At 42.6% G+C, this 23,811-nt stretch overlaps 1 protein-coding gene across 2 annotated transcripts in view; it reads right to left on the bottom strand.

Annotated features, from left to right (window-relative positions):
* Positions 1-1,896: 1,896 nt before the first annotated feature.
* Positions 1,897-23,811, bottom strand: part of GPR137B (G protein-coupled receptor 137B) — a 56,903-nt gene continuing 34,988 nt past the window's right edge. The window contains exons 3-8 of one of the 2 annotated variants that reach the window (XR_009536085.1): positions 21,647-21,869; positions 18,668-18,817; positions 16,136-16,264; positions 10,657-10,781; positions 8,311-8,636; positions 1,897-4,873 (exon numbers count right to left, since the gene is read on the bottom strand). Coding sequence is in view for 1 of the 2 variants with exons in the window: in XM_060126248.1 (XP_059982231.1) it covers positions 8,525-8,636; positions 10,657-10,781; positions 16,136-16,264; positions 18,668-18,817; positions 21,647-21,869 (739 nt within the window). In the remaining variant the exon portion in view is untranslated. Of the gene's footprint in view, positions 4,874-5,003; positions 8,637-10,656; positions 10,782-16,135; positions 16,265-18,667; positions 18,818-21,646; positions 21,870-23,811 lie in introns of those variants that run through there. The other variant, XM_060126248.1, reaches the window with a different exon arrangement.

The raw sequence follows: 23,811 nt of genomic DNA, 5'->3' as shown, positions 1-23,811 counted from the left end.
TGTGATATAAACTTTTTTCCAACTCACATACCTTTTTGTTGTCAAGTGATACTAGAGTACCGACTGCATTGTGAAACTGCTTGGCATTTTGTCTTTATCTCATCACCTAATTTAAAAGTCCAACACTTGATAATGTAACTTGACAGAAATGATTGTACCAGCTGATAAAGTAATGAAAAGGAAGAAAAGGAAAATATTCCTTCCTTCAATGGCATGAGTTTATTTTTTTTTCTTAAGTGGCATCTATGTAAGTTAGAAATACTGTATATTAAAACTGGTAAATTTAAATGTTTTTCTTGTGTTGATTCTTAGATTATGAGGATCAGACAATATTAGTAATAGTTTTTACAGTTTTGAAATCTGATAAACCCAGCGTTTTATTTTGACATTTTAACATTGTGAGTTACTCAGTACTTATAATCTCTGTACGTATATGAAACACTGTGCCATGTTTTACAGCTTTATCTAGGTGCCACTGTATATAAAAAAGGACAGCTATTTTGATCTCCGTCAGCATTGCCTTCATCTGGAAATTTGGGAACAGTTCACAGTAAACCTCTCAGCAGTTTGCAAACTGAAGTACCTGCAGAAACCATAGCTATTCACCAAAATACAGACTGGGTGCATGGTACCATGGAAATTATTTGGTAAAACAAAACAACATAGACACACACCAAATTTACGTGTACTCTAAGTAACATCTACAGGCGCAGCTTTGATTTTGAACAGAATTCCAAATAATTTGCTGTTGTACCCACCAGATTATAGAAAATGTGAATTAAATGTTTCTGCCATCTTCCTATCTTGTTCTTTTTTTTTTAACTCCCTTTTAAATGTTTCCTTTTATGAGATGAAAACTTGGTTATAATTTGGGCGAAGGGAGAAACTAGTCTGTGGTTGTTTCTTTTTAAAATCATAATTGCACTCACTGGCAGCCACTGTTGAAGGGCTTTGCATGGATTTATCTTCTCAGCAACGCTAGCAGGTAAGTACAATTACTTCTCTGTTTTTAAATATGAAAACTGAGGATAAGAGAGGCTAAGTAACTTATCCATAGTCAGAAATTCTAGGTTGTGGGACTAGAATTTGAAACTAGAAAGCCTGACTCTGTAGAGTCTTGGCTCAGAAGGTGGTGTATTTGTGTTAGTTTATAAATTGGCTTATTACCATTCAACTAAAAACTGGGGACTTCTGGCATCTTTTGATTGGTATTGAGTCATAAAGCTTTTTAAATATACTTATTTTATTTTTTGAAAAGGTAATAACATTCACATGGTTCAAAAACCAAAAAATATACAAAGCTCTACAGTGGAACGTCGTCTTTCTTGGGCCCAACTTTCCGTACTGGGCATCCTTCCCCTGCCCTCACCATCAGTAACCTCTGCGCTTGGCTTCTTATGTTTCCATCCATACATCTTTAAGGCATATACCAACAAATACAAAAAGTCTTATTTTTTCTCTCATTTTTACCCAAAGAGTGGCATCATATACGTACTGTTTGCTTTTTATTCCCCCCACTTAGGTTTTCTTGGCAGTCTTCCCATGTCAGTAGATAGCTTAATCACTTTTTTTTTAGTAACTGCTTGGTATCCCATTATATGACTATGCAATCGTTTAATTAGCCAATCTCCTATTAATGGGCATTTGGATTGTTTCCAGATATTGTATTGATGCCATTTTACACATATGTAAATACGTACTTGTAAGTCTAAATTCCCCCAAATGGAATTTTTGGGTCAAAGACCATGTGCATTCATAATTTTGAAAGATATTAGAATATTGCTTTCCACAGGGGACGGCTGCCAATTCACATGCCCACCTTCAGTTGAAGGCAGTATCTGCTCCTCCAGCCAATACCGGTGTTATCATCTTGCTCTCCTGACAAGGTGCAAAATTATGTATCAGTGTATTTTAGCTTGTATTTTTCCTATCATGTGTAAGGCTGACTACCTTTAATATGTTCAAGAGCCATATTTCCTTTCGTGTTCATAACTTTTACCCATCTTTCTACTGCACTGTTGATCTTATCAATTTCTAGGAGTGCTTTATTTATGAGATGTTCATACTTTGACTGTAATAAGCTGTACTTTTTTTTTCTCCAGTCTTTTGACTTTGCTCATGGTGGTTTAGCCATGGAGATTGATTTGTCTTTATGCAGTCGAATTTATTGTTTTAGTGGCTTCCAGACTTCTTGATAATTAAGAAGGCCCTTTTCACTCCACAGCAATAATTCACCTATATTTTCTTCTAGAACTTTTATGACTTTATTTTTTTAGATCTAAATTTTGACTCTTGGAGTGTATCCTGGCATAAAGTGCAAGTTAAGGATCCAACCTAATTTTTTCCCAGACGATTACCCAGTTAATCCAGTACCATTTATCGAACAGCTCATCTTTTTGCCTCACTAGTTTGAGATGCTATGTGTATCTCATCTAAAATCCTGGGTTCTCTATTTCATGGATCTATTCACTCCTGTACCTGTACCACATTGTTTTAACTACTCAGGGCCTATGTTTTAATACCTGGTACATTGGCCCCCTCTTATCTCCCCTGCCCCCTTTCAAAATTTTAAAATGATTTTTTTAGCTGTTCTTGTTTGTTCCATAGGAGCTTAAAAAAATAAAGTCCTTTAACATAAGAATCATGCTAAAAACTCTGCCCACCTCAGTGTTTTCTCTGGAGGGTTGCCCTTTGAACCACATAATGTGTCACTGTTCTTTTGATACTTCACCTGATAAAAATCTACTTTTTATTATCTGTTGTGTTAATCATTTCAGTATTCTAGTTGCCAGCGCCCAAACAGGTGAGAGCAAAGAGACAGAACGTGAGATGCCTGTGTAGACAGAATTTCATCTCAGTGCTTCCGGTTTAAGACCTAGTTCTCAAATCATTCTTAGAAGCTGTCTTGCTATACAATCCTTATTTCCTTTTTTACTCCATTATGGATTCTTTGTCCAAAAGTTGGATGTCTGCCAAAGATTCATAACAAAACAGGGAGGGGCCCTTAAATGAGTATTAATCTTCTAAAATTAATATGCAGTGTATAAAAGTGCAAGTGCAAGAAGTCACCTTAAAAAAGCCCCGGTGATATATACCAGAAGAAATGGGATTTGAATATTCACTCACTGTTCTAGGAGCTGGGCATATAGCAGTGAACAAAACAGACATATGCCTGCCATCGTGTAACTTACGAATTCTATAACCTCACTAGGTTATATCTAGTTGATAGCGAGAATGCACCCAGAGGAAGACTACAGTTGACCCTTGAACAACATGGGTTTGAACTGCACGGGTCTACTTAACATGCAGATTTTCTTCAGTATATACATATTACAGTACTACGTGATGCACGGTTGGTTGAATCTGCAGATTTAGAACCGGAGACACGGAGAGCTGATTACAAAGTTACATGTGGATTTCTGACTGCCTAGGGGTCAGCCCCCCTAACCTTCACGATGTTCAGTAATCAACCGTGTATCAGTCGAAGAGGAATAGGTAACACAGAAACCTGTCTAGTGGAGAAGGTCCCCTCGATGTGAATGAATCTTATTTGCTTGACAGTGCCATCAAGTTGTCACAGGCTGATTAAAACCGTCTACCTACCACCCCTTGGTCAGGGCAGAGTCTGCGTTCACCATCCATCGTTCTGATATCATTTAACTTTTCCGTGCGGATTTCCTTCACAGACTGTATCTCCAAATGGGTAAGTGTTCTGCTGTCCTTTAACAGGTTTTCAGTCCGCAGACCTGAAGCCCAGACTCTAGGCTAGTGAACGCACCAAGGGGATAGCACACCAAGGATATACAGTAGCACAAATTGAATGGCGCTGGTAAAGCATTATTTGGTTATCCTAAACTCACCCTTTCTATACCTCAATCAGTGCCTTCAAGGAGCACGTATGACTTGGGACTGCAAAGAAACGGGAGGGACTGTTGTAGGTTAGCAAGGGTCGTGGGAAATTGAGGGTCAGAGTCAAGAAAGGTCAGAGTGACAGGGATCAGCAGAGAAAAGAGAGATTTTGAAGCTCATACAGGCTGAAAAGAAACAGGTCATGGATCCAGCTGAAGAGAGCAGGCAGCTCATCTCTAGTTCTGACTAGGTTCTTAAAGTTCAGAGACAGAAAACATATTCTGGAGATAAAAGACTCTAATATTCTGAGTGGTAGGGCACCAAGCTCCAAAAGGACAGATCAGGTTTGGAGGCTAAAGAATGAATGCTTGCAAGGTATGATTAGTCTCTAGGTAAATGGGGTAGGTCCCAGCGACAGGTCAAGTGATAGAGATAGAGGTACGAATCCAGCTTTAGAGGAACCAGGTAGATACCATTAGGAGCTGCTGAGTCAACAGGTTTGGATCTGAGGACTTTGAAACCCCTACTTGATGACCTGGCAGCCAGTCTCAGAACCCCACACTGAATGAACCCACATCAGTGCCCAGGCCCAGAGGAGCTGAGTGACAGGTATGGGGGATGAACCCAGAGATCTAGGTTGGAGGCACACGAACATCAGCTGACTTTTAAGGTATTTTAACCCTTTGGTGCAAGGGCTCTTCATAAATACATACCTGCTAAGCACCAAGAGTAGGGTTAATGTAAGGGTGGTGTTGTGTCCACAGGCTGGGCCCACAGACACAAGTACTGAGCCCAGGGTCTAGCACATAGTAGGTGATCAGTAAACACTGACTGAATTCCACTTCCTTATCCTCATGGTCCCTTTAAAAAAATGTTTCCTCACTTTAATCCGTTTGTTTAGTGTCTTTGAGAAGAATTCCACTATTTAGCTTGATCCTTTCCAAAAGCTCCTCCATCTGGACTATGAAGTCTTAAGTAGTAGTATGCATCGTTAGAAATGCTTCCAATTAAAAAAAATTCTCACCTATACGAATAAAAATTTAAAATGCATATTAGATGTGTCTTTGATCAGCCCTATACTTTTATCATGCAGGAATCTAAAGACACGAGAGCAAGTTTTTTTTTTTAAAAAAACAAAGTTTCTTTATTTGGAAATCTTGATAGTTTCAAATATTTAGACCCATTTAGTTCTCATATAAGTTCATCTTTATGGTTAAAAAGTAAAAGCAATATTCTTGTAATACTATGTAAACGTAAATGAGGACCTTTTTCTCAAAGCACTTCTCACGATCTAGGATTTACTAACACTTATTCCTTTCCTCTTAATAGGGGTTAATTGTTCAAGGCCAACAAAGAGCAGTTCTTCTGGATTTTGGTAAGAGAGAAAATTGGGGGATGCATTAGCAAGTGTGCCTGATGTAAGCAGCTAAACACAGTAGCCAGCATAGTCATTAGCAGTGTGCCCGACACATTCAAGAAAGAACTGGCATAGCTAAATGTGACTGGTGTGTGTATACTTCAAGAATCAAAACCTCTTAGAGTCCACAGCTCTGTGTGTTACACTCCGGGTGTTTTAATCATCAGCCCAATTAAATGGGTTAATTGTAGAAAGGAAAAAGAGCCACTGAAGGACATCTTACAGGCAGACCTCATTTTACTGTGCTTTACTTTATTGCACCTCAGATGCTGCATGTTCTAGACTGAAGGTCTGAGGCAACCCTGCATTGCACAAGTCTGTCGGCACCATTTTTCAACAGCCTGTGCTCACTTTGTGACTGGCACATTTTGGTAATTCTCCCAATATTTCAAACTTCTTTCATTATTACTATATTTGTTAAGGTGATCCATGATCTTTGATGTTACTTCTATGACTTGAAGGCTCAGATAATGGTTAACAGTTTTTAGCAATATTTTTAAATTAAGGTACATACATTGCTTTTTAAGATATAATGCTACTGCACACTTCATAGACTACAGTGTAGTGTAAACCTAACTTTTATATGCACTGGGAAACCAAAAAAAATCATGTGATTCAGTTTATTGCAATGTTTTGCTTTATTGCAGTGATCTGGAACCAAACTGCAGTTATCTCCAAGGTCTGCCTGTACACAAATCAGTTGGAATTCTTTAGAAAATTAACTCCATAATTAACTCTGTTAGGCATATTTCCAGTGGATGCACAGGAACATTCACATGCAGCCTTTTAGTGTTGAATCAGACTTAGCTAAATGATGGTACAAAATTTTCAGTGATATTGCCATACTTCCCCATACTTTTTTAACGTTCAAATTATGGGAGTTTTAATTTCATCATGTTGCCTTAAAACAAGAGGACAGTTGGGTATTTTAGAACCAGTGATCACCATTCCTTGCTTTCTCTTGGCCTTTAGTATTTCACCTAGGAGTAACTTTGTTAGCGTACTTGGCAACACAAGTAAATTAGGAAGTTAAAGGAAATTTTAATTTTCCTTTCCACACCATACACACAACATTTCAGAGTATACGTGATCATTTACTATGAGAGAGAGTTTGTTACAATCAGTTTTTCATATTCTAGATGTGTTTACATTACTTGTACTTTAAGGCATTACTTTTCAAAAAGGGAAGAAGAGAAAAATAGGCACTTAAAACATTTTTATCGTTTCTGATAAAAAAATAATAGTTCAAATAATACTAGCAGCTTAATCATAAAAATAGATTACGGCTTTTATCAGTTAATGCTGAGTATTTCAATTTTCTTGCCAATAATAATAATAAGATATTTGTATGTCAAAGGATGAGTATAATAATTGCATGATGTTTTGACCTAATATTGAAGAACTGCAGTACTTCCTGAAAGCATGATTTAAAGGATTTTTAAGCATTTGCTGAGTCTGCCTTTAAATTCTTCTAAGTATCACTAACAAAGATAGTATGACAAGTAGGGTGTTCTTAAAGCTATTTAGAATAACAACTTATAATATTTTAAGGTAACCTGAATAATCAGTGCAAATTTTGCTTCAGTGTAGAATTTTCCCTGGCAGTAACTGTTTTAAATATGTGACCCAAATTCTTCCATATACTGAAAAGCAAGAATGTTGTTGTGTGTGATTATGCAGGGTGAAGGTGTTGGTACACATGAAAAACCCAATCATGACCCACTGAAAACTTGAGATCCTGATTTTTAAATACCATCAAGATAAGAGAAGCAGACTTGATCACTGTGAAATCAGTGCCCGGAGACAAGTTATTCCTGAAGGCCAAACTGGGAAGGAAGACATCAGAAATGGGTTTCATCACGTGGGCAGAACTTGCTAATATAAGTTCCTTTTCATCTGCCCCTCCCCTCTGTCCCTAGATGTGAGATTTCCTAGGCAGAGCAGAAAGATACTTTCTCTCTGGTAACAATACTTCCTCTAGTACTCCAGCCTCCCTGACAGAGCCATGTACAGTCTCCTATTATATAGGCAGTTTTATAACTGCAGGCCACATATATATGTATATATATATAGACTTGGAGATTTTAGAATGGCATTTGTGGTTGGGGAACTAGTATTTCATGACGTGTTTCACTTAAATGAAATACTACTTACAAGCAACTGTCTGGAATGCCCTTTTACATGGCTGAGAGGCAGGACTCATGCTATAGGATACGGCAGTGCTACTACCATTTTAAACATGCAGCTTCCAGTGGGCTGCTTTCAGAGCTACTTAAAAAGTATTATTTTAAATATGGTTGGAAACTGTAAGAAAACTGTTAGGATTCCACATAGTCTTTTGGCTCAAGGACTCAGGGTTACCTGTTTTAAACCCCTTTTGAGAACCTCTTCGTTGTTCAGTAATGAATGTTCAGTGAGCTGGGAAAGGTGCAGTCTTGAAGTCCTGAGGTAATGGGTATTAGATTCACTGGGCTAACGAACTGTGCAAACATCTCTGAATACAGCAGAGGAAGTTTAATAGTGTAAGTCAATTCTATCAGTGTTTTTATTAACTTTATCAACTTATCACTGATGGTATACATTAGTGCCCTGTTGAAAGGAGTACTAAATTTTGGCAAAATTTAGGAGATTCTCTGAGGAACCAACCATCTATGCCTCCAACAACTCTTAAGGAGCCAATTTACGTACTATGCAGTCTGTTGACGTTCTGCTACACTGTAACTTTCAACACTGGAGCTGCAATCGGCTTTCTAGATGTCAACTGTACTTAGAGTCTACAAGAATCTGAGCGATCTGAAGAGGTAAGGATTTGAGGAATACTTTAGTCCAAAAGCCTTTAAAACAAAACAAAACAAAACAAAACAAAAAACCATCAGACCATATACTGTATACTTTTAAAGTGAATTATGCATAAAAGTCTGTGCAAACTACAACATATATTGCAGTAACATTCTCAAAAAATCCTAGTATATTTTAGCATTAAGTTATATAAAATACATCTTTATAAAAGTACAGATTTTTTTTGAAGTTTAAATTATACTCACTGAAACAGGCAGCCAGGCTCACTTTTTAGTACTAAAATAAGGTTTTTATCACTCTAAATTATTGCTTAGTCCCATGGAGCCATCAGAAACCTGTAACAAAGAAAAATCAAGTCCTATTTCTTAAGGAAACATGCCCTAAAAATTCAGCTGTCATTAAATTAGTCTTTCTGAAGATTTTCAACTGAGGCGGCGTCCATATAACTGTTAACTGATGCTACCCATGGCTTGGTTTGTCAGGATCCAAAGTTGAGTCTGGTTGTAAAGTCCCTACTTGAGCCAGGAAGCTGTTAGTTTGTTGTCCCCAATCATAGCAGTCCGGAGCAAAACTTGAAAAGAAAAAGAGAGATTTCAGTGACGTGAAACATTATGCTGACTGTTGATGACATGCCAATTTTAGGCGGACAGAACTAGTGTTTTGTATAAACCAGACAATCCCGAAGCTGTTGAAAGTAGCTTCTTGAAGCCCGTTTTCCCACTAAGCAGTGCTGTGCACAGTGGCTAGAAGACCACCCACAAGTCACCTGAACTCTGTACAGCCCAGAAGTGTAGTGATACTGCAGCCACTCACTGTGTATAACAAGACGCTTCAGCAACAAATTGTATCTCAATCCTAATGGAGAGTATAGCTCACTACCTGTGTCTTTTTTTTTTTTTTAACATCTTTATTGGAGTATAATTGCTTTACAGTGGTGTGTTTCGGCTTTTTAACAAAGTGAATCAGTTATACATATGTTCCCATATCTCTTCCCTCTTGCGCCTCCCTCCCTCTCCCACCCCTCTAGGTGGTCACAAAGCACGGAGCTGATCTCCCTGTGCTATGCGGCTGCTTCCCACTAGCTATTTTACGTTTGGTAGTGTATATATGTCCATGCCAGTCTCTCACTTTGTCCCAGCTTACCCTTCCCCCTCCCCGTGTCCTCAAGACCATTCTCTAGTAGGTCTGTGTCTTTATTCCCGTCTCGCCCCTAGGTTCTTCATGACCTTTTTTTTCCCCTTAGATTCCATATATATGTGTTAGCATACGGTATTTGTTTTTCTCTTTCTGACTTACTTCACTCTGTATGTCAGACTCTAGGGCCATCCTACCTGTGTGTCTTTGGACAAATAACTTCTGTGCCTTGATTTAAAAAAAAATTTTTTTTCCTGTGCCTCAATTTTATTATCTGTTAGAATGGGAGTAATATTGGTAACTACCTTGTTGGGCTTTTGTGAGTTAATACCTGTAAAATGTTTATAACAGAATGTTACTATACAGTTAGCTCTCAATAATGTACATTATTGTTGTTTTATCATTATTTTCCTCTGTGTAATGGAAAGGGGATCTTTTCTTCTTCCACAGAGGCAGTGAGGGCACCCTCAGCTGTGTCTCTTCCAGCACGTGAGAGGTTAGGGCTGCTCCAGCAGGTTATAGAGGGACATACATAGCGAACAGGCAATGCCGTGGGGACTGGAGAAGAGAACAGTTTTAGGGAAGAGAGATGGGACACCTTTTGACCTCAAAGGCCTGGAGTTCACTGACTCCTTTCCCAATTATCTGTGTTCTTTACACCTGCTGGCTGGGTGGACTGTTCTTTTTTCCCCAGCACTATATTTTATTCTATCGTCTGACCAGGATTTCTCTGCTCCCTGATCCACTGAGAAAGCAAGGTATTCTCCCAGCTTTCTCTGACCCTATAACAAGGACTCCTTTCAGACCTCTTTTAAGGTTTTCTAAGGATTTTACTGTAGTAGTAAAGAGCAGAAAAGCAAGCGTATCTTTATCATTTTGCCCCAGGGGGAAAAAGAATTTACCTTGATATGTAACGGTAGGTCTTTCAATTCACAAAGGGTTTCATAAGATAAGCTTTCACTTCTAAAAAACACTCAGCCTGAAGCTACCCTTTCCCAGCAACAGTCCAGGGGTCCTGGGAGGACGGGCAGAGTGAAGAGAGGAACCTGGCAAGCACTAGGTCAGCCCTTTCTGCCCCTCTCGCCCCTGCTGGCCTTGAAGTCCCAGATTCACAGGTTGAAAGAAGGGACAGGATGATCGCTGAGCAGTGGAGTGTGGCTGAAGCGTCCCTGGGCTGAAGAGCGGGAAGGGAATCCAGTAGCTACCCCACCTCCTGTTTGCAGACCACGACCGTGGCCTTGGCAGAGGTCGCGAAGCGCATGATCTCAGGAGGTGGGTCTCGGCTCTGGTTGCAGTTAGTCTTACTACTCAGATGCTTCCCTTCCTTTTTCTGTTGGCCTCACCCTACCTCCAGCTCTGGGGTTTGATGCAGGCATTTCCGTTTAGTTTGAATCCATTTCATTGGCTCGGCCCTCAGCCTCCTAACCACGCCCCTCCAGCATGAACTAGGGTCTTACCTTCCCTGAAGTCCCTGAGGGGTAATGTTCCAGGCAAGGTCATCATCACTGTCATATCTTCGAGGGTTGTCAAAGAAATAAGATCTGGGACCAAATCCATGGCTGGGGACCATTCCAGGGTTGGTCTACAAAGACAGTGTAATGGTTCAGTGTATTTTCAGACACTGTGCCTTGCACGAGGCAAAGATAAATAACATCTCTTTCTTGCAAGAGACTAAAGATGCTCTATCCACTTGGATGGAGGTACTTGTAGCTGGAGTGTTCATTTCAGTTACTGTTTAATTTAAAAGGTATTAACTTTTTCTCATCAGTATGGACAAAATCTTCTTTCAGAGTTCTGCTTGCAGCAGTGAATGATCACCGTTTTAATCTCTTACAGAAAAATCAGACAATACCCAAATCAGCCAAACTAGACAGTCCCAATTTAGATATAAACCTGTATAATGATGTGGGCATTCACAACAAATTAAAATAATGAAATGATGAAATTTTGAGAGAGTTTCTTATCCAGTTTCTATAATCTGCCTCTCCTGTTTCTGTCCCCAAGCTGAGTCCACCTCTCAAAAAAAATTACAGTTGTCCACAGGGGACTGGTTCTAGGACCCGCCCCCCCACAGATACCAAAATCCGAGGACGCTCAAGTCCCTAATATAAAATGATATAGTGCAGTCAGTCCTCTGTATATGCGGATTTCACGTTTGTGGATTCAACCTGGCATAAAATCCCACGTTTGTTTGACATCTTTGTACATATCATTAGTGGTTTTTTTTTTTTTTTTTTTTTTTTTTGGCCACACGGTGCAGCATGTGGGATCTTAGTTCCCCGATCAGGAACTGAACCCACACTCCCTTCAGTGGAAGCACAGAGTCTTAACCACTGGACCACCAGGGAAGTCCCTAGTGGTCTATTTAAAAGTTAACCAATAGAGTATGAAAAAAGGTTATTATAGGATGGATATCTATATGTGAATATCTGCTTTTCTAAGACTCACCTAGCCAAACATAGGAAGCAAAGCGGAACTTATACAAGGTGGGACACCTTCAAATTTACTGTTTATAGCAGTTCAAGAATGTCTGTACAAAGAATGAAGTTGGACCCTTACCTCACACATAAACAAAAAGTAACTCAAAATAGATCAAAGACCTAAACGAAAGAGTAAAAATTATAAAACTCTTAAAATATAGGGGCAAATCTTCATGACCTACAATTTAGCAAAGGATTCTTAGATATGACACCAAAAACATGAGCAACAAACCAAAAAAACAGATAAACTGGACTTCAAAATTAAAAACGTTTTTCTGTCAAAAGACCATCAAGTGAAAAGACAGCCACAGAATGAGAAAATATTTGCAAATCATATATCTTTACAAGGGACATATCTAAAATATATAAAGGACTCATAACTCAATGGTAAAAAGACAACTCAATTTAAAAGTGGGCAGGGAATTCCCTGGTGGTCCAGTGGTTAGGACTCTGCACTCACTGCTAAGCACCCAGGTTCAATCCCTGGTTGGGGAACGAAGATCCCACAAGCCATGCACTGCAGCCAAAGAAAAATAAATTTTTTAAAAAGTGGGCAAAATATCTGAATAGACATTTTTCCAAGGAAGATATACAAATGGCCCATAAGTACATAAAAAATGCTTGACATCATTACTCATCAGGGAAATACAAATCAAAAGCCACAGTGAGATCTCTATCAGGGCATCCTGAATCAGAAAGATAGATAACAGGGGCTTCCCTGGTGGCGCAGTGGTTGAGAGTCTGCTTGCTGATGCAGGGGACACGGGTTCGTGCCCTGGTCCGGAAGGGTCCCACATGCCGCGGAGCAGCTGGGCCCGTGAGCCATGGCCGCTGAGCCTGCGCGTCTGGAGCCTGTGCTCCGCAACGGGAGAGGCCACAACAGTGAGAGGCCTGTGTACTGCAAAAAAAAAAAAAAAAAAGAATCCGCCTGCCAATGCAGGGGACATGGGTTCGAGCCCTGGTCTGGGAAGATCCCACATGCTGCAGAGCAACTAAGCCCGTGTGCCACAACTACTGAGCCTGTGCGCCACAACTACTGAAGCCCACGCGCCTAGAGCCCGTGCTCCACAACAAGAGAAGCCACTGCAATGAGAAGCCCGTGCACCGCAACGAAGAGTAGCCCCCGCTCACCGCAACTAGAGAAAGCCCACACGCAGCAACGAAGACCCAACACAGCCAAAAGTAAATTTTTTTTTAAAAAAGGGATGAAAGACTTGAAACCATAAAACTCCTAGAAAAAACATAGGCAATAACGTCCTTGACATCAGTCTTGACGATTTCTGGATCTGACTCCAAAAGCAAAGTAAATAAAAGCAAAAATATACAAGTGGGACTACATGAAACCAGAAAGCTTCTGCACACCAGAGGAAACCATCAACAAAATGAAAAGGCAACCTACTGAATGGTAGAAAATATTGGCAAATCCTAGATCTGATAAGGGGTTGATATACAAAATATATAAAGAACTCATACAACTCAATAGCAAAACAAAAAACAAACCTACCACAATCTGATTTTAAAATGGGCAGAGGATATGAACATTCTTCCAAAGAAGATGGCCAACTGGTTACATGAAAAGATGCTCATTGTCATTAATGATCAGGGAAATAAAAATCAAAACCACAATCAGTATCTCTGCATACCTGTCAGAATGGCTATAATCAAAAAAAAAAAAAAGTGTTGGCAAGGATGTGGAGGAAAGGGAATCCTTGAATCCACGTGCACTGCTGGTGGGAATGTAAATTGGTGCAGCCACTATGGAGGTTCCTCAAAAAATTAAAAACAGAACTACGACGATCCAGCAATTTCTCTTCTGCATATTTATCTGGAGAAAACGAAAACACTAATTCAAAAAGATATATATACCCCCATGTTCGCTGCAGCATTATTTACAATAGCCAAGATGTGGGAACAACCCAAGTGTCCACCAATGCATGGATGGATAAAGAAAATGTGATAACACACACACTAGAAATATTCAGCCATAAAAAGAATGAAATCTCCTGGTAAACCATAATGGAAAAGAATATGAAAAAGAATACATATATGTATAACTGAGTCACTGCTGTACAGCAGAAATTAACACAACATTGTAAATCAACTACACTTCAATAAAATTTAAAAAAAAAAGAATGAAATCTCGCTATTTGCAAAAATATGGTTGGACCTTGAGGGCATTATGTTGTGAAATAAGTCAACTAGAAAAAGAAAAAGTTCAATACCATATGATCTCACTTATACGTGGAATCTAAAAACAAAGAAACCCCAAGTTCACAAATACAGAGAACAGACTAGTGGTTGCCTGAGGTTGGAGGTGGGTGAAATGGGTGAAGAAAGTCAAAAGATACAAACTCCCAGTTATAAAATGAGTAAGTCATGGGGATCCACGTACAACATGGTGACTATAGTTAATACTGTATTGCATATTTGAAATTAGTTATAAGAATGGATCTTGAAAGTTCCTACTGCAAGAAAAAAAATTGATAAGCTATGTGTGGTGACACATTAGTTGGACGTACTGTGGTGATCATTCTGAAATATATAAATATCAAATCGTTACACTGTAAACTAAAACGAATATAATGTTGTATCAGTTATACCTCAGTAAAAACAAACAAAACAACAATAATGTAACAGTGTAAAATGTCTTGACGCCAAAAAGTTTGGGAACCACTGCTCTAGATAATACCCTAAACAGTAAATATATTCAAACACAATAGCCAAGTAACTCTATACACATACACACAGAGTGTGTTAAGGCTGACACGTTTCCCTGGACAATGAGACCTAAGAGTACAAATGAGACTATCCCTAATATTCTGTATTCACTTAATAAAATAGTACTTTGAAACTCAACCAGGATGATTCTTTATACTATTTCTTTTTTTTTTTTTTTTTTTTTGCGGTACACGGGCCTCTCACTGTTGTGGCCTCTCCCGTCGAGGAGCACACGCTCCGGACGCGCAGGCTCAGCGGCCATGGCTCACGGGCCCAGCCGCTCCGCGGCATGTGGGATCTTCCCGGACCGGGGCACGAACCCGCGTCCCCTGCATCGGCAGGCAGACTCTCAACCACTGCGCCACCAGGGAAGCCCCTTTTTCTTTCATTTTAATCAACAGAGATGTGATGGAAAGAACATTAAATATCAAGAGAAAAAAAAAAGTACTTTGAACAACGGTCTTTCACCCCTTAGGACTCAGATGTGTACTCTCTCCTTCAGGCTGCCTTGGGTTTAGGGAGTGTAGTTCCTAAGCCTCTGTCACACTGGTGAGAAGGCCCATGGAGCCGAGGAGAAGCACAGTGAGCACGGGGATGTTTGTTAAGAGGCTCTTTCCAGAAAGCTTCAACTGTCTGTCTTCAGAGAAGGAAAGAAAACAAGGCACTAGACTCTGGCCTGGAGTCCCCTGCCCACCTTCCCCATGTTTCTCTGCCACTGATGGGGAAGCATTTGGGTCTGACTTTACAGAAGCCTCCAGGTGTTCCCAATGCCAGTAAAGGTCAGACAGAGCACAGAACTGCTGTCCTGAAGCTAAAAATAATAAAAGGCGAGGAAACTGACTCTCAGATCTAGAAAACAGTGCCCACACACTCTGTCTTCAAGGGCCCATTGGTCAGGCTGTGCTTCTCCACTACCCACCCTGCTCCAGTATGACTTTTTTTTGTTTTTTTTTCCTATTCCTAGCTCACTAGTGACTATCCAGAGATGAATAAGAAAACAAAACAAAAGACGAGATAAAACACAAAACAGGTTAGTTACTGTACCTATGCTTTCCCTGCCACCCATACTTTGCTTCCATTGGCCAAAAACCGTTCACTATACTTTTCTGTGGGCTTCACAGATGAGTGATTCAAAATCCTACCACTAGTTCCTATGGATGGGATAATTCAGGGAGCAAAGCTTCCGGGAGCCTCCCCACTCCACCGGGTTTGGCATTTTTCTGCCCCGCCCCCATAAAGACATTTATATGAAGCTGGTTGAGCAGAAACATGACCAAATTGGGGGAGTGACTTTAGCATTCTTCACAATAAGGTTGTATCTCCCCATCACTCCACCCCCTAATCACCAACCAGCACAACACAGGGGTGAAGAGCTGAACTACCATTCTCTATTTTCCTTTGCTAAAATAAAGCTTCTACCTTTGGTTCACAGCAAGTCAAGGCTCAAATACTAGTGAGGTGGCTGTTTCATTAGAATAAAAAGTTAATCACTATCTCCAGGCCTCAAGATGCAACTTAAATTTTTTTTTTTTGTAAAATAAAGCTAAACTGAAAAAAAAATTTCCCTCAAAAGATAATTAAGGGAAAAGAAAGTCTCAATTAAATAGACAAGGAACTTTTCATATCAGAATAGGATGGAAGAGGCTCTCTATTGAAAAATCTAAGAAAAAATTCCAACTGTATGCTTTGTGATTAGAATTAGGAGATGTTTTCTGCAAATACAAAGTGGTTTACTTACAAGGTCCTTCGCAGAATTTCTAACTCGAAAGAAGTAGACCACTAAGGTGGTAGGTAAGAGTTCCCACACAAAGAGGACCACTCCGAATACTATGTATCCGGCATCTCCCAGCTGATTCTTCAAGTCTGCCTGTTGAAAAGAGAAGAAAATAAGAGAGTCGCTAGGTTGAGGGCAGAGGAAATAAGTTTGATTCGATTCTTTCTAACATGACAGAGACTAATAATCTAATACAGTGTAATTCTTTCCCCCAAAAATGTGCACCTTGAAATCAGGTACTACTAATGGTCCAGACCTCAGGTGGGGAGTTATTTAAACCAGACAGGATAGATAATTATCTTCTTCAAAATATTCAAAGACAGATACTGCCAATCTCTGAGGTTTTATTCCTTCACCCTCCAAGAATCTTCCTTACATCCAAATTAAGTCTCCAAGCTGATTTTCTTTTCTTCAACAACTGAGTAATGAGAATGCTCTGTTGCCTTCTCGAGATTCTTAAGAGCAGCGTATCATGTGTTACCCTTGGTCTCATCCTTGGGATGAACGTGTCAGTTTTTAAACTTCTCTTCACATTAACCACATCCTATGATTTATCCTTTAAAGCTTTACTGCAGGCTAGATTGTCTAGAAAAAAATTCTCTGATGTTTACCTGCCGGACCCGTGAGATGGCTGAGTGGATGTGGCAGTGCTGTCCTCTCTGTAGGGCAGAGGGAAGGTGTGTGAGGTTGTCTCTGGGCAAGTCGATCAGAAAGGCCATCATTTCAAAGGAAGACTGCACCAGCATCAAACCATAGGGGCCAATCCCCTGAACGGAATCCTTTTGCCTTCTCTACTACATCGCGTGTAAAGTACAGTAACCGAACCAATCATGCTCTCCTTCGGAAAGATCACTCTCACACTCTGCATCTCAAATTCTACTTACATGTCTCAAAAGTGTGTTGTGTGTGCTTCTTCCATTCTACATAAATAACCCGTAACTCGGGGCCGTCTGTTTTGCTTGCTCCTAGATCATTTTGGTTGCAACACATAGATCTATATATGTATAAATAAATAGATATCCCCAAAACAACAGAATTTTTTAAATTGTGATATTTTAAGTTCGTTATAATTATAAGCTCTTAATTGAAAGAAACGTTGAAATAATTATTTTGTTTTAAAACCAAATCTCTGTTGTTCAATGGGGACAGAGTCTCAGTTTGGGAAGATGAAGAAGTTCTGGAGATGGATGGTGGTGATGCTGCACAAGAGTGTCAGTGCACTGAATGCCTCTGAACTGGACACTCACAGATGATTAAAACGGTCGATTGTGTTGTATATTTTACCACAATAAAAATCCTCGATGTATTATGAGTAAGTTTCTAGTTTATCATTGTTGGACGTTTAGATCTTTATGTGTTTGATTTCTCACAACAGGACAGAGCTTCAGCAGTGCTTTGCCCACCTTCCCCCCATCCTGTATTTGTGCTGTTCGTTTGGGTGAGGGGTGGCGGTGTTCATTGTGGCGGTTTTTATCCTTTCTAATTATAACATCTTGCATGTGCCTCTTCTGGATTTCATCTTGTCCTCACAGTTTTAACTTATCATGGTCATTTTATTCTTTCCTACAGAGTCACAATTCAGTGCAAGGTTTGAGCACTGTTGGGATTTTAGAAGTGGATTTGTCTAGAGTTGGGTATTCAGTGTTTTTCCAGGAACATCTCAGGAGCGTTTGCCATTCAATCCAATAGACTCCTACTACAGACGTTTCTGTTTCTTTGTTGTAATGGCTTATCTGCGTGGCTCTTTTCCTCAGCAGACACAAACTCCTACTGGGAGGCTTAGGTCTGTTCTTTTTTGTGTCCCCAGCACTTGCCCAGGGCTGGAGACAAAGAATCGATATTTCTCAAATGAGAGAACACTAATTCTCATTCTTTTTTATTTTGAGCTTTTGTGAAGATGGATGCCATATTATATTTCACTACCTTTGTTCATTTGTTTTATAATTTATGAATTTCTAGAATACATTATAAAAAAGAAAGAGTTTCATATTGGGATATAAAATGGGCTCTTACTAACACCTTAATATTCTTGGTCACGTTTGTCTAGATTTCCTCAAATGCTATTAGTTTACATGCTCCATTAAAAACAACTTCATAATTTTACGTATTTTCTGAAACCTGGATACAATTTGTTTTTACCTTTGCAAATTTCACCTTTTAATAACATCATATTACATTTATATGAAAGCACTTAAAAAACTTAAGTACTGCTTGACAAAAGCCCCAGAAAGTCGAAAGGAGAAGTGTGTGTGTGTGTGTGTGTGTGTGTGTGTGTGTGTGTGTTTCCTAGTTTTCTCAGAAGACATGTGAGCTGCAACAAGGCAGGAACTATGATCCCACTTTACAGGTGAGGGTGCAGACACCACCCAGGTAAGTGATTCTCAAGGTCACCCAGCTATTTAGCGGCAGAATCAAGGAGCTTACACCTCTCTGCCACGTGGGATGCTGCAAAGCAAAGAGCCACCGATCAGGTGGCCCTCGTCGGCGCCCACTGACCTGGTCTGACACATTGTACCAGTCGTAATCAAAGGAATGGACATTCTTGCTCTGCGAAAACGACAGGATGAACAGGTTGTAGCAGGCTCGGGAGGCGTAGAGCAGGATGACGGTCACACCGACGGCAGTCACCTGACACACGGAGGAGCCCTGGAAGAGAAGGAGCCATGAGGGGGGCGCCCGTTCCGGGCCCAGGACCCCAGCCCCCTCCCAGAACATGGGCTGTGTTCGGACCTGCTAAAGCTTCGATCTCAGAGGCACTGCTGTCTCCTCCAAGCTTCTCCTCCACCCTCAGACCTTAAACCCAACTGCAAACCTCACCTCACACCACACCCATCCCAAACTTCAAATTATCTTCATAGAGATGCTTCAAAACCTGGGACTTGATCTGGAGATGCCTGAAAACAGGACCATTTGCCTAAGGCCTAGGTTTGGAAGAACAAGAAAGTCAGATGGCTTATTTGGTTAAATCTCTAAATGCCGCTGGTCAGCTCCAAGGACCCTCTCAGCTTATGAGCCCAGCGCCCGGCCCCTGGCTTGAGGGCAACAAAACCACCTCAGAGGGATGGCGGCTGGCAGACAGCGCTGCTGTGGACAGTGGCTCTGGGCGGTGAGCACTTCCTCAAGACCCAGCATCCTCTAGGCGGGAGTGCTGGAGTCCCCACGTGACTCAGGGCTTGCAATTCTGTGAAAATGCGTCATCTGTGCCCCCATTTACGAAGTTTCAATTTCCAAAGTCAGATGACCCCTGGCTAGAAACGGTTAACTAAAAACCTGAAACCGATTTTTGAGTTTTGTGTTTGAAAGTCATTAACTAAATCTAAGCTAGTGTTTTATTTTGCCAGTGGTAGTTTATTATTAGCTTGTTTGCCATAGGGGTCATCTAAACGGTACTTCGACAATCTAAAATGTGACCCCTCCTATAAAAATCACAATCCTGTCTTTAAAAAGCCTTCGCTAGCCCTTATACACGAGACACTATAAATAGTAAAGTCAGGCAAAGTGACGTCTAAAAGTTGCCGACTTTTCTCAATCAGAAAACGACGGTGCCACAGTAACTTCTGGGATTCGGCAAGAGTTCAGTCACATCACAGGACGCCCTGATGAAGGCTTTGTATTTTTGAAGTTGGAGGCGCAGACTTTAATCTACTGATCACTCCTGAAGACACAGGATTGTGGAAGGCACAGTTGTTCAAGTCTTCAGACCAAAGATGTTACAGCCACACGGCTGCGAGGCAAGGAAGGCAGGGGGGTGCCCCGGGGCACAGCATCGCTGAATTTCTGAAGCAGAGGAGCTGTGAAATCACTCAACTGCTTTACACATGAGAAAACCCAGGCTCCCTGGGGCGACAGGCTGGTGGGCCTGGGGTCCCGCGGCCAGCCAGAGCCCAGGGCGTCTCTCCTGACCTCCACTCGCCACCAGGCTTCTCAATGAGGGAGAGTCGGGGACCAGGCTGGTGAGGGGCACCTCAGAACCCCTGCTCCAGGCAGCAGACCTGCCCCTCTTTGTTTTTTGTTTGTTTGTTTTTTTGCGGTACGCGGGCCTTTCACTGCTGTGGCCTCTCCCGTTGCGGACCACAGGCTCCGGACGCGCAGGCTCAGCGGCCACGGCTCACAGGCCCAGCCGCTCCGCGGCACGTGGGATCTTCCCGGACCGGGGCACGAACCCGCGTCCCCTGCATCGGCAAGCGGACTCTCAACCACTGCGCCACTAGGGAAGCCCCCCTCTTTGTAACTCTGGGGGAAGAAAAGGAGAAGACAGGAACCCTAGAGTGGGGGGCACAGCAGCTAAACAAGAGGACGGGCAGGAGCTGCCCTCTCCCAGTGTACGGTCAGCCCACTCAGGGTGGCTGTTCTCTTGCCCTCTGTCCATCCCCTGCCTGACCAGGGCCCGCTTCACCTACACCTACTCACAGGGCTGACCTGCCTACATACTTGCTCCCAGGGCCCAGCTGGTGATTGTTCTTATCAAGGGGGCGGTGAGGGGCGGGCCCCTCTGCTGGTTTCCCTGGTAACTAAGGAGCCCACCGGATGTAAATCCCCCCACCTTAACTGGTAATCTCTCCTTCCCCCGCCCCGGGAGCGAAGACCGCCACCAAGTCCTGCCTGCCGTCCACTGCACTCGGTGGGGTGTTTCTGCAGGACCTTGCTTCACACGTGTAAGCTCCCCCATCTATTAAACCACTGATATCTCTGTTGCTGACTCCGGGCTCTTTCTTTGGTCTTGAAGCTGGTTATGCACAGGGATTGCAGGTCTGTGGGCTGCAGCCCAACACACAGCGTGTCTGGCTCCATCTCTGAACTGTCACCATGAAAGGCCTGATGTCCTGAACCCCGGGAGCAGTTCCCACTCTTAAGGGGGACCCCCTTATGGGCACAGCCAAGGCAGGGGTGAGCGTGGATCTGAGTCTCCCTGTACTACGACAGGGTGGTGGAGAGGAGAGACCCCAGACCCCGGAGCCAGGCTGCGGAGACCAAATCTTGGCTCTGCATCTCCTGGCTGTGTAACCCAGGGCGAGCCTCTGACCTCTTTTTTCCTCAGTTTCCCTATCTATCAGGTGAGTGATACCTACTCCCATAGAGTTGTGAGGGTTACAGTCGTTTCCACATGCAGAGCGCTTATAAAAGTGCCGGGAACGCAGGGAACACTAGGTGTGTGTTTCTATTAATATTAGTGGCACAATCAATGCCACTGGTCCTTTAAAATGTCACTTACACCGCTGTATCCATAAACCAGAGTCTTAGCTCTCTGCCAGTAACTCTGCACACCCCCATACGCCACAAGCCACCCAGAGCCAACTCTTCTCACATACAAAATTCAAGGAACTACAAGGCTCCCTGTTTTGGCAACCACAACCCGGCTCATCATTTGCAGGAGGTCAGGTGTGAGAGGCATTGGTTGAGTTCTGTTTGCAAACCAGGGAACTCTTCTGAGAACCAGGGGGAACCAGCAGGATCTCGACCACATGTCCACCTTACCTTAGACTCCAAGTAAATGTTGGCTAAGGACATCTTGGAGATTTTGTAGAGACAGATGGACAGGGAGACGGCACACAGCACGAAGAGCGAGTCGTTGATGGCCACACGCACGGAGACGATCCCTTTCCTCTCCCAGGTGCCCGTCTTCACCAGCACTGCACAGGTTAAATTCACCAGCAGGAAAACGAGGCTGATGAAGAGCGAGGCCAGGTAGAGGGGTAACCTGGGAAGGACCAGAGAAGAGACTGAAGGCATCCTTCCACGCATGCTGCCCGTACATTCTAGATCAATCCACAAGGAAACTGTGATTTTTTTTTTTGGTTAAATGCTAGAAGCAGAACATGCCAAAGTTAACACTTAAGAGCTCAGAGTTTGGGGCTGGTAGATGCAAACGATTACATTTAGAATGGATAAACAACAAAGTCCTACTGTAGAGCACAGGGAACTATATTCAATATCCTGTGATAAACCATAATGGGAAAGAATATAAAAAGAATGTGTATATGTGTATAACTGAGCCACTTTGCTGTACAGCTGAGATCGGCACAACATTGTACATCAACTATATTTCAATTAAAAAAATCAAAAAAAAGAAAAAAAAAAGAGCTTGGTCTTTGGAGGGTTCCCAATCTAAAAGATGAATCAACTACAAACTGTGCTCTCAGGAAGGTCCTTTACCCGAGCCCCGCTTCCCCTGTCCCTGGGAGGCTGTGAGGATCAGAGGGGTGTATGTACATGGGCTGATGCACCCCCTACTCACAGGGATGCAGAGAGCAGAGCCGGGCTCAGAGGCAGGGCTGGGTTTCGGGGAGAGCGGGAAGCATCCTGCACTCTGAGAACCTGGGCAAGATCGCCCTGGGTGAGCCTCAGTGTCACCATCCGAAAGCAGACTAAATAATACCCACCTTGCCGGCTGTTTTTGCAGATCAAGCGAGATAATGCTTAAAAAGGATTTTAGGGAATTCCCTGGTGGTCCAGTGGTTAGGGCTCTGCGCTTTCACTGCCGAGGGCCAGGGTTCCACCCCTGGTAGGGGAAGTAAGACCCTGCAAGTGGCGCAGCCGAAAAAGAAAGGGTTTTACCACACACACCCCAAAGTCATCGAGTCTGGGCAGCACCCCCTTTTGCGTGGGAACACTCACTAGTGGACAGTCTGCAGTGAGTACGCCTCAGCCTCAGCACTTTCCCCGGGCCGGACGGGGACAGGCTATGCCACTGGCCGTTTGTTGTTTTTTTTTTTGGTACGCGGGCCTCTCACTGTTGTGGCCTCTCCCGTTGCGGAGCACAGGCTCCAGACGCACAGGCTCAGCGGCCATGGCTCACGGGCCTCTCACTGTTGTGGCCTCTCCCGTTGCGGAGCACAGGCTCCAGACGCACAGGCTCAGCGGCCATGGCTCACGGGCCCAGCCATTCCGCGGCATGTGGGATCTTCCCAGACCGGGGCACGAACCCGCGTGCCCTGCATCGGCAGGCGGACTCTCAACCACTGCGCCACCAGGGAAGCCCCCACTAGCCGTTTTTGACTTGTGGTTTCTCAGAGCTACATGCCGCCTACGTGACCTGTGCAAGGTCTAGAGAGAGGTTTCTCAGATTTACCAAAACCGAAATCAGTTCAAGTTTCCCTCTAGGACTTTCCATATCGTGTTTACTTCAAGTAAATATCACTCAAGAGGCAAATAAGGAACAGACTGGTTTGGCTCAAAAATAGACCATTTAAGTTGAATATGTCCGCAAGTCCCAAAGCAGAAAACCAGCAACTAAAAGCGGGCTTGAAGCTAGAAGGTAGTGTTGGGGTCTTCCAAAGCCATCACAGACTGGGTCCTGGTCCCAGCTCCAGCTGTCACGCCACTGACAGTAGCCGGTGCAGTGACTGCTGGGAGGCGAAGCACAGCGATGGGGCAGCTGCAGTTTGCTTTCCTGCCATCAGATGTCAGGGTGATGGAATAAACCCCCCACTTACCCAAGCTAATCTGAATGGGATTTTACGTCTTGCAATGAATGATTTACTATCCACTGGCAAAGGCTCTCACGTACTTTTTCTACCAAAGGAACTTGGCCTACCCCAACCCTCCTCAGCCTTCAGATCTTAGCTCAAACATCGCTGCTTCCAAGAAGCCTTTCCTGACACCTCCTGCACACCCAGCCCTCACCAGACGCACACGATCAG

The sequence above is a fragment of the Lagenorhynchus albirostris genome, chromosome 16 (genome assembly GCF_949774975.1).
Source record: "Lagenorhynchus albirostris chromosome 16, mLagAlb1.1, whole genome shotgun sequence".
Lineage (NCBI taxonomy): Eukaryota > Metazoa > Chordata > Mammalia > Artiodactyla > Delphinidae > Lagenorhynchus > Lagenorhynchus albirostris.
This window is presented reverse-complemented; position numbering and strand designations above follow the sequence as displayed.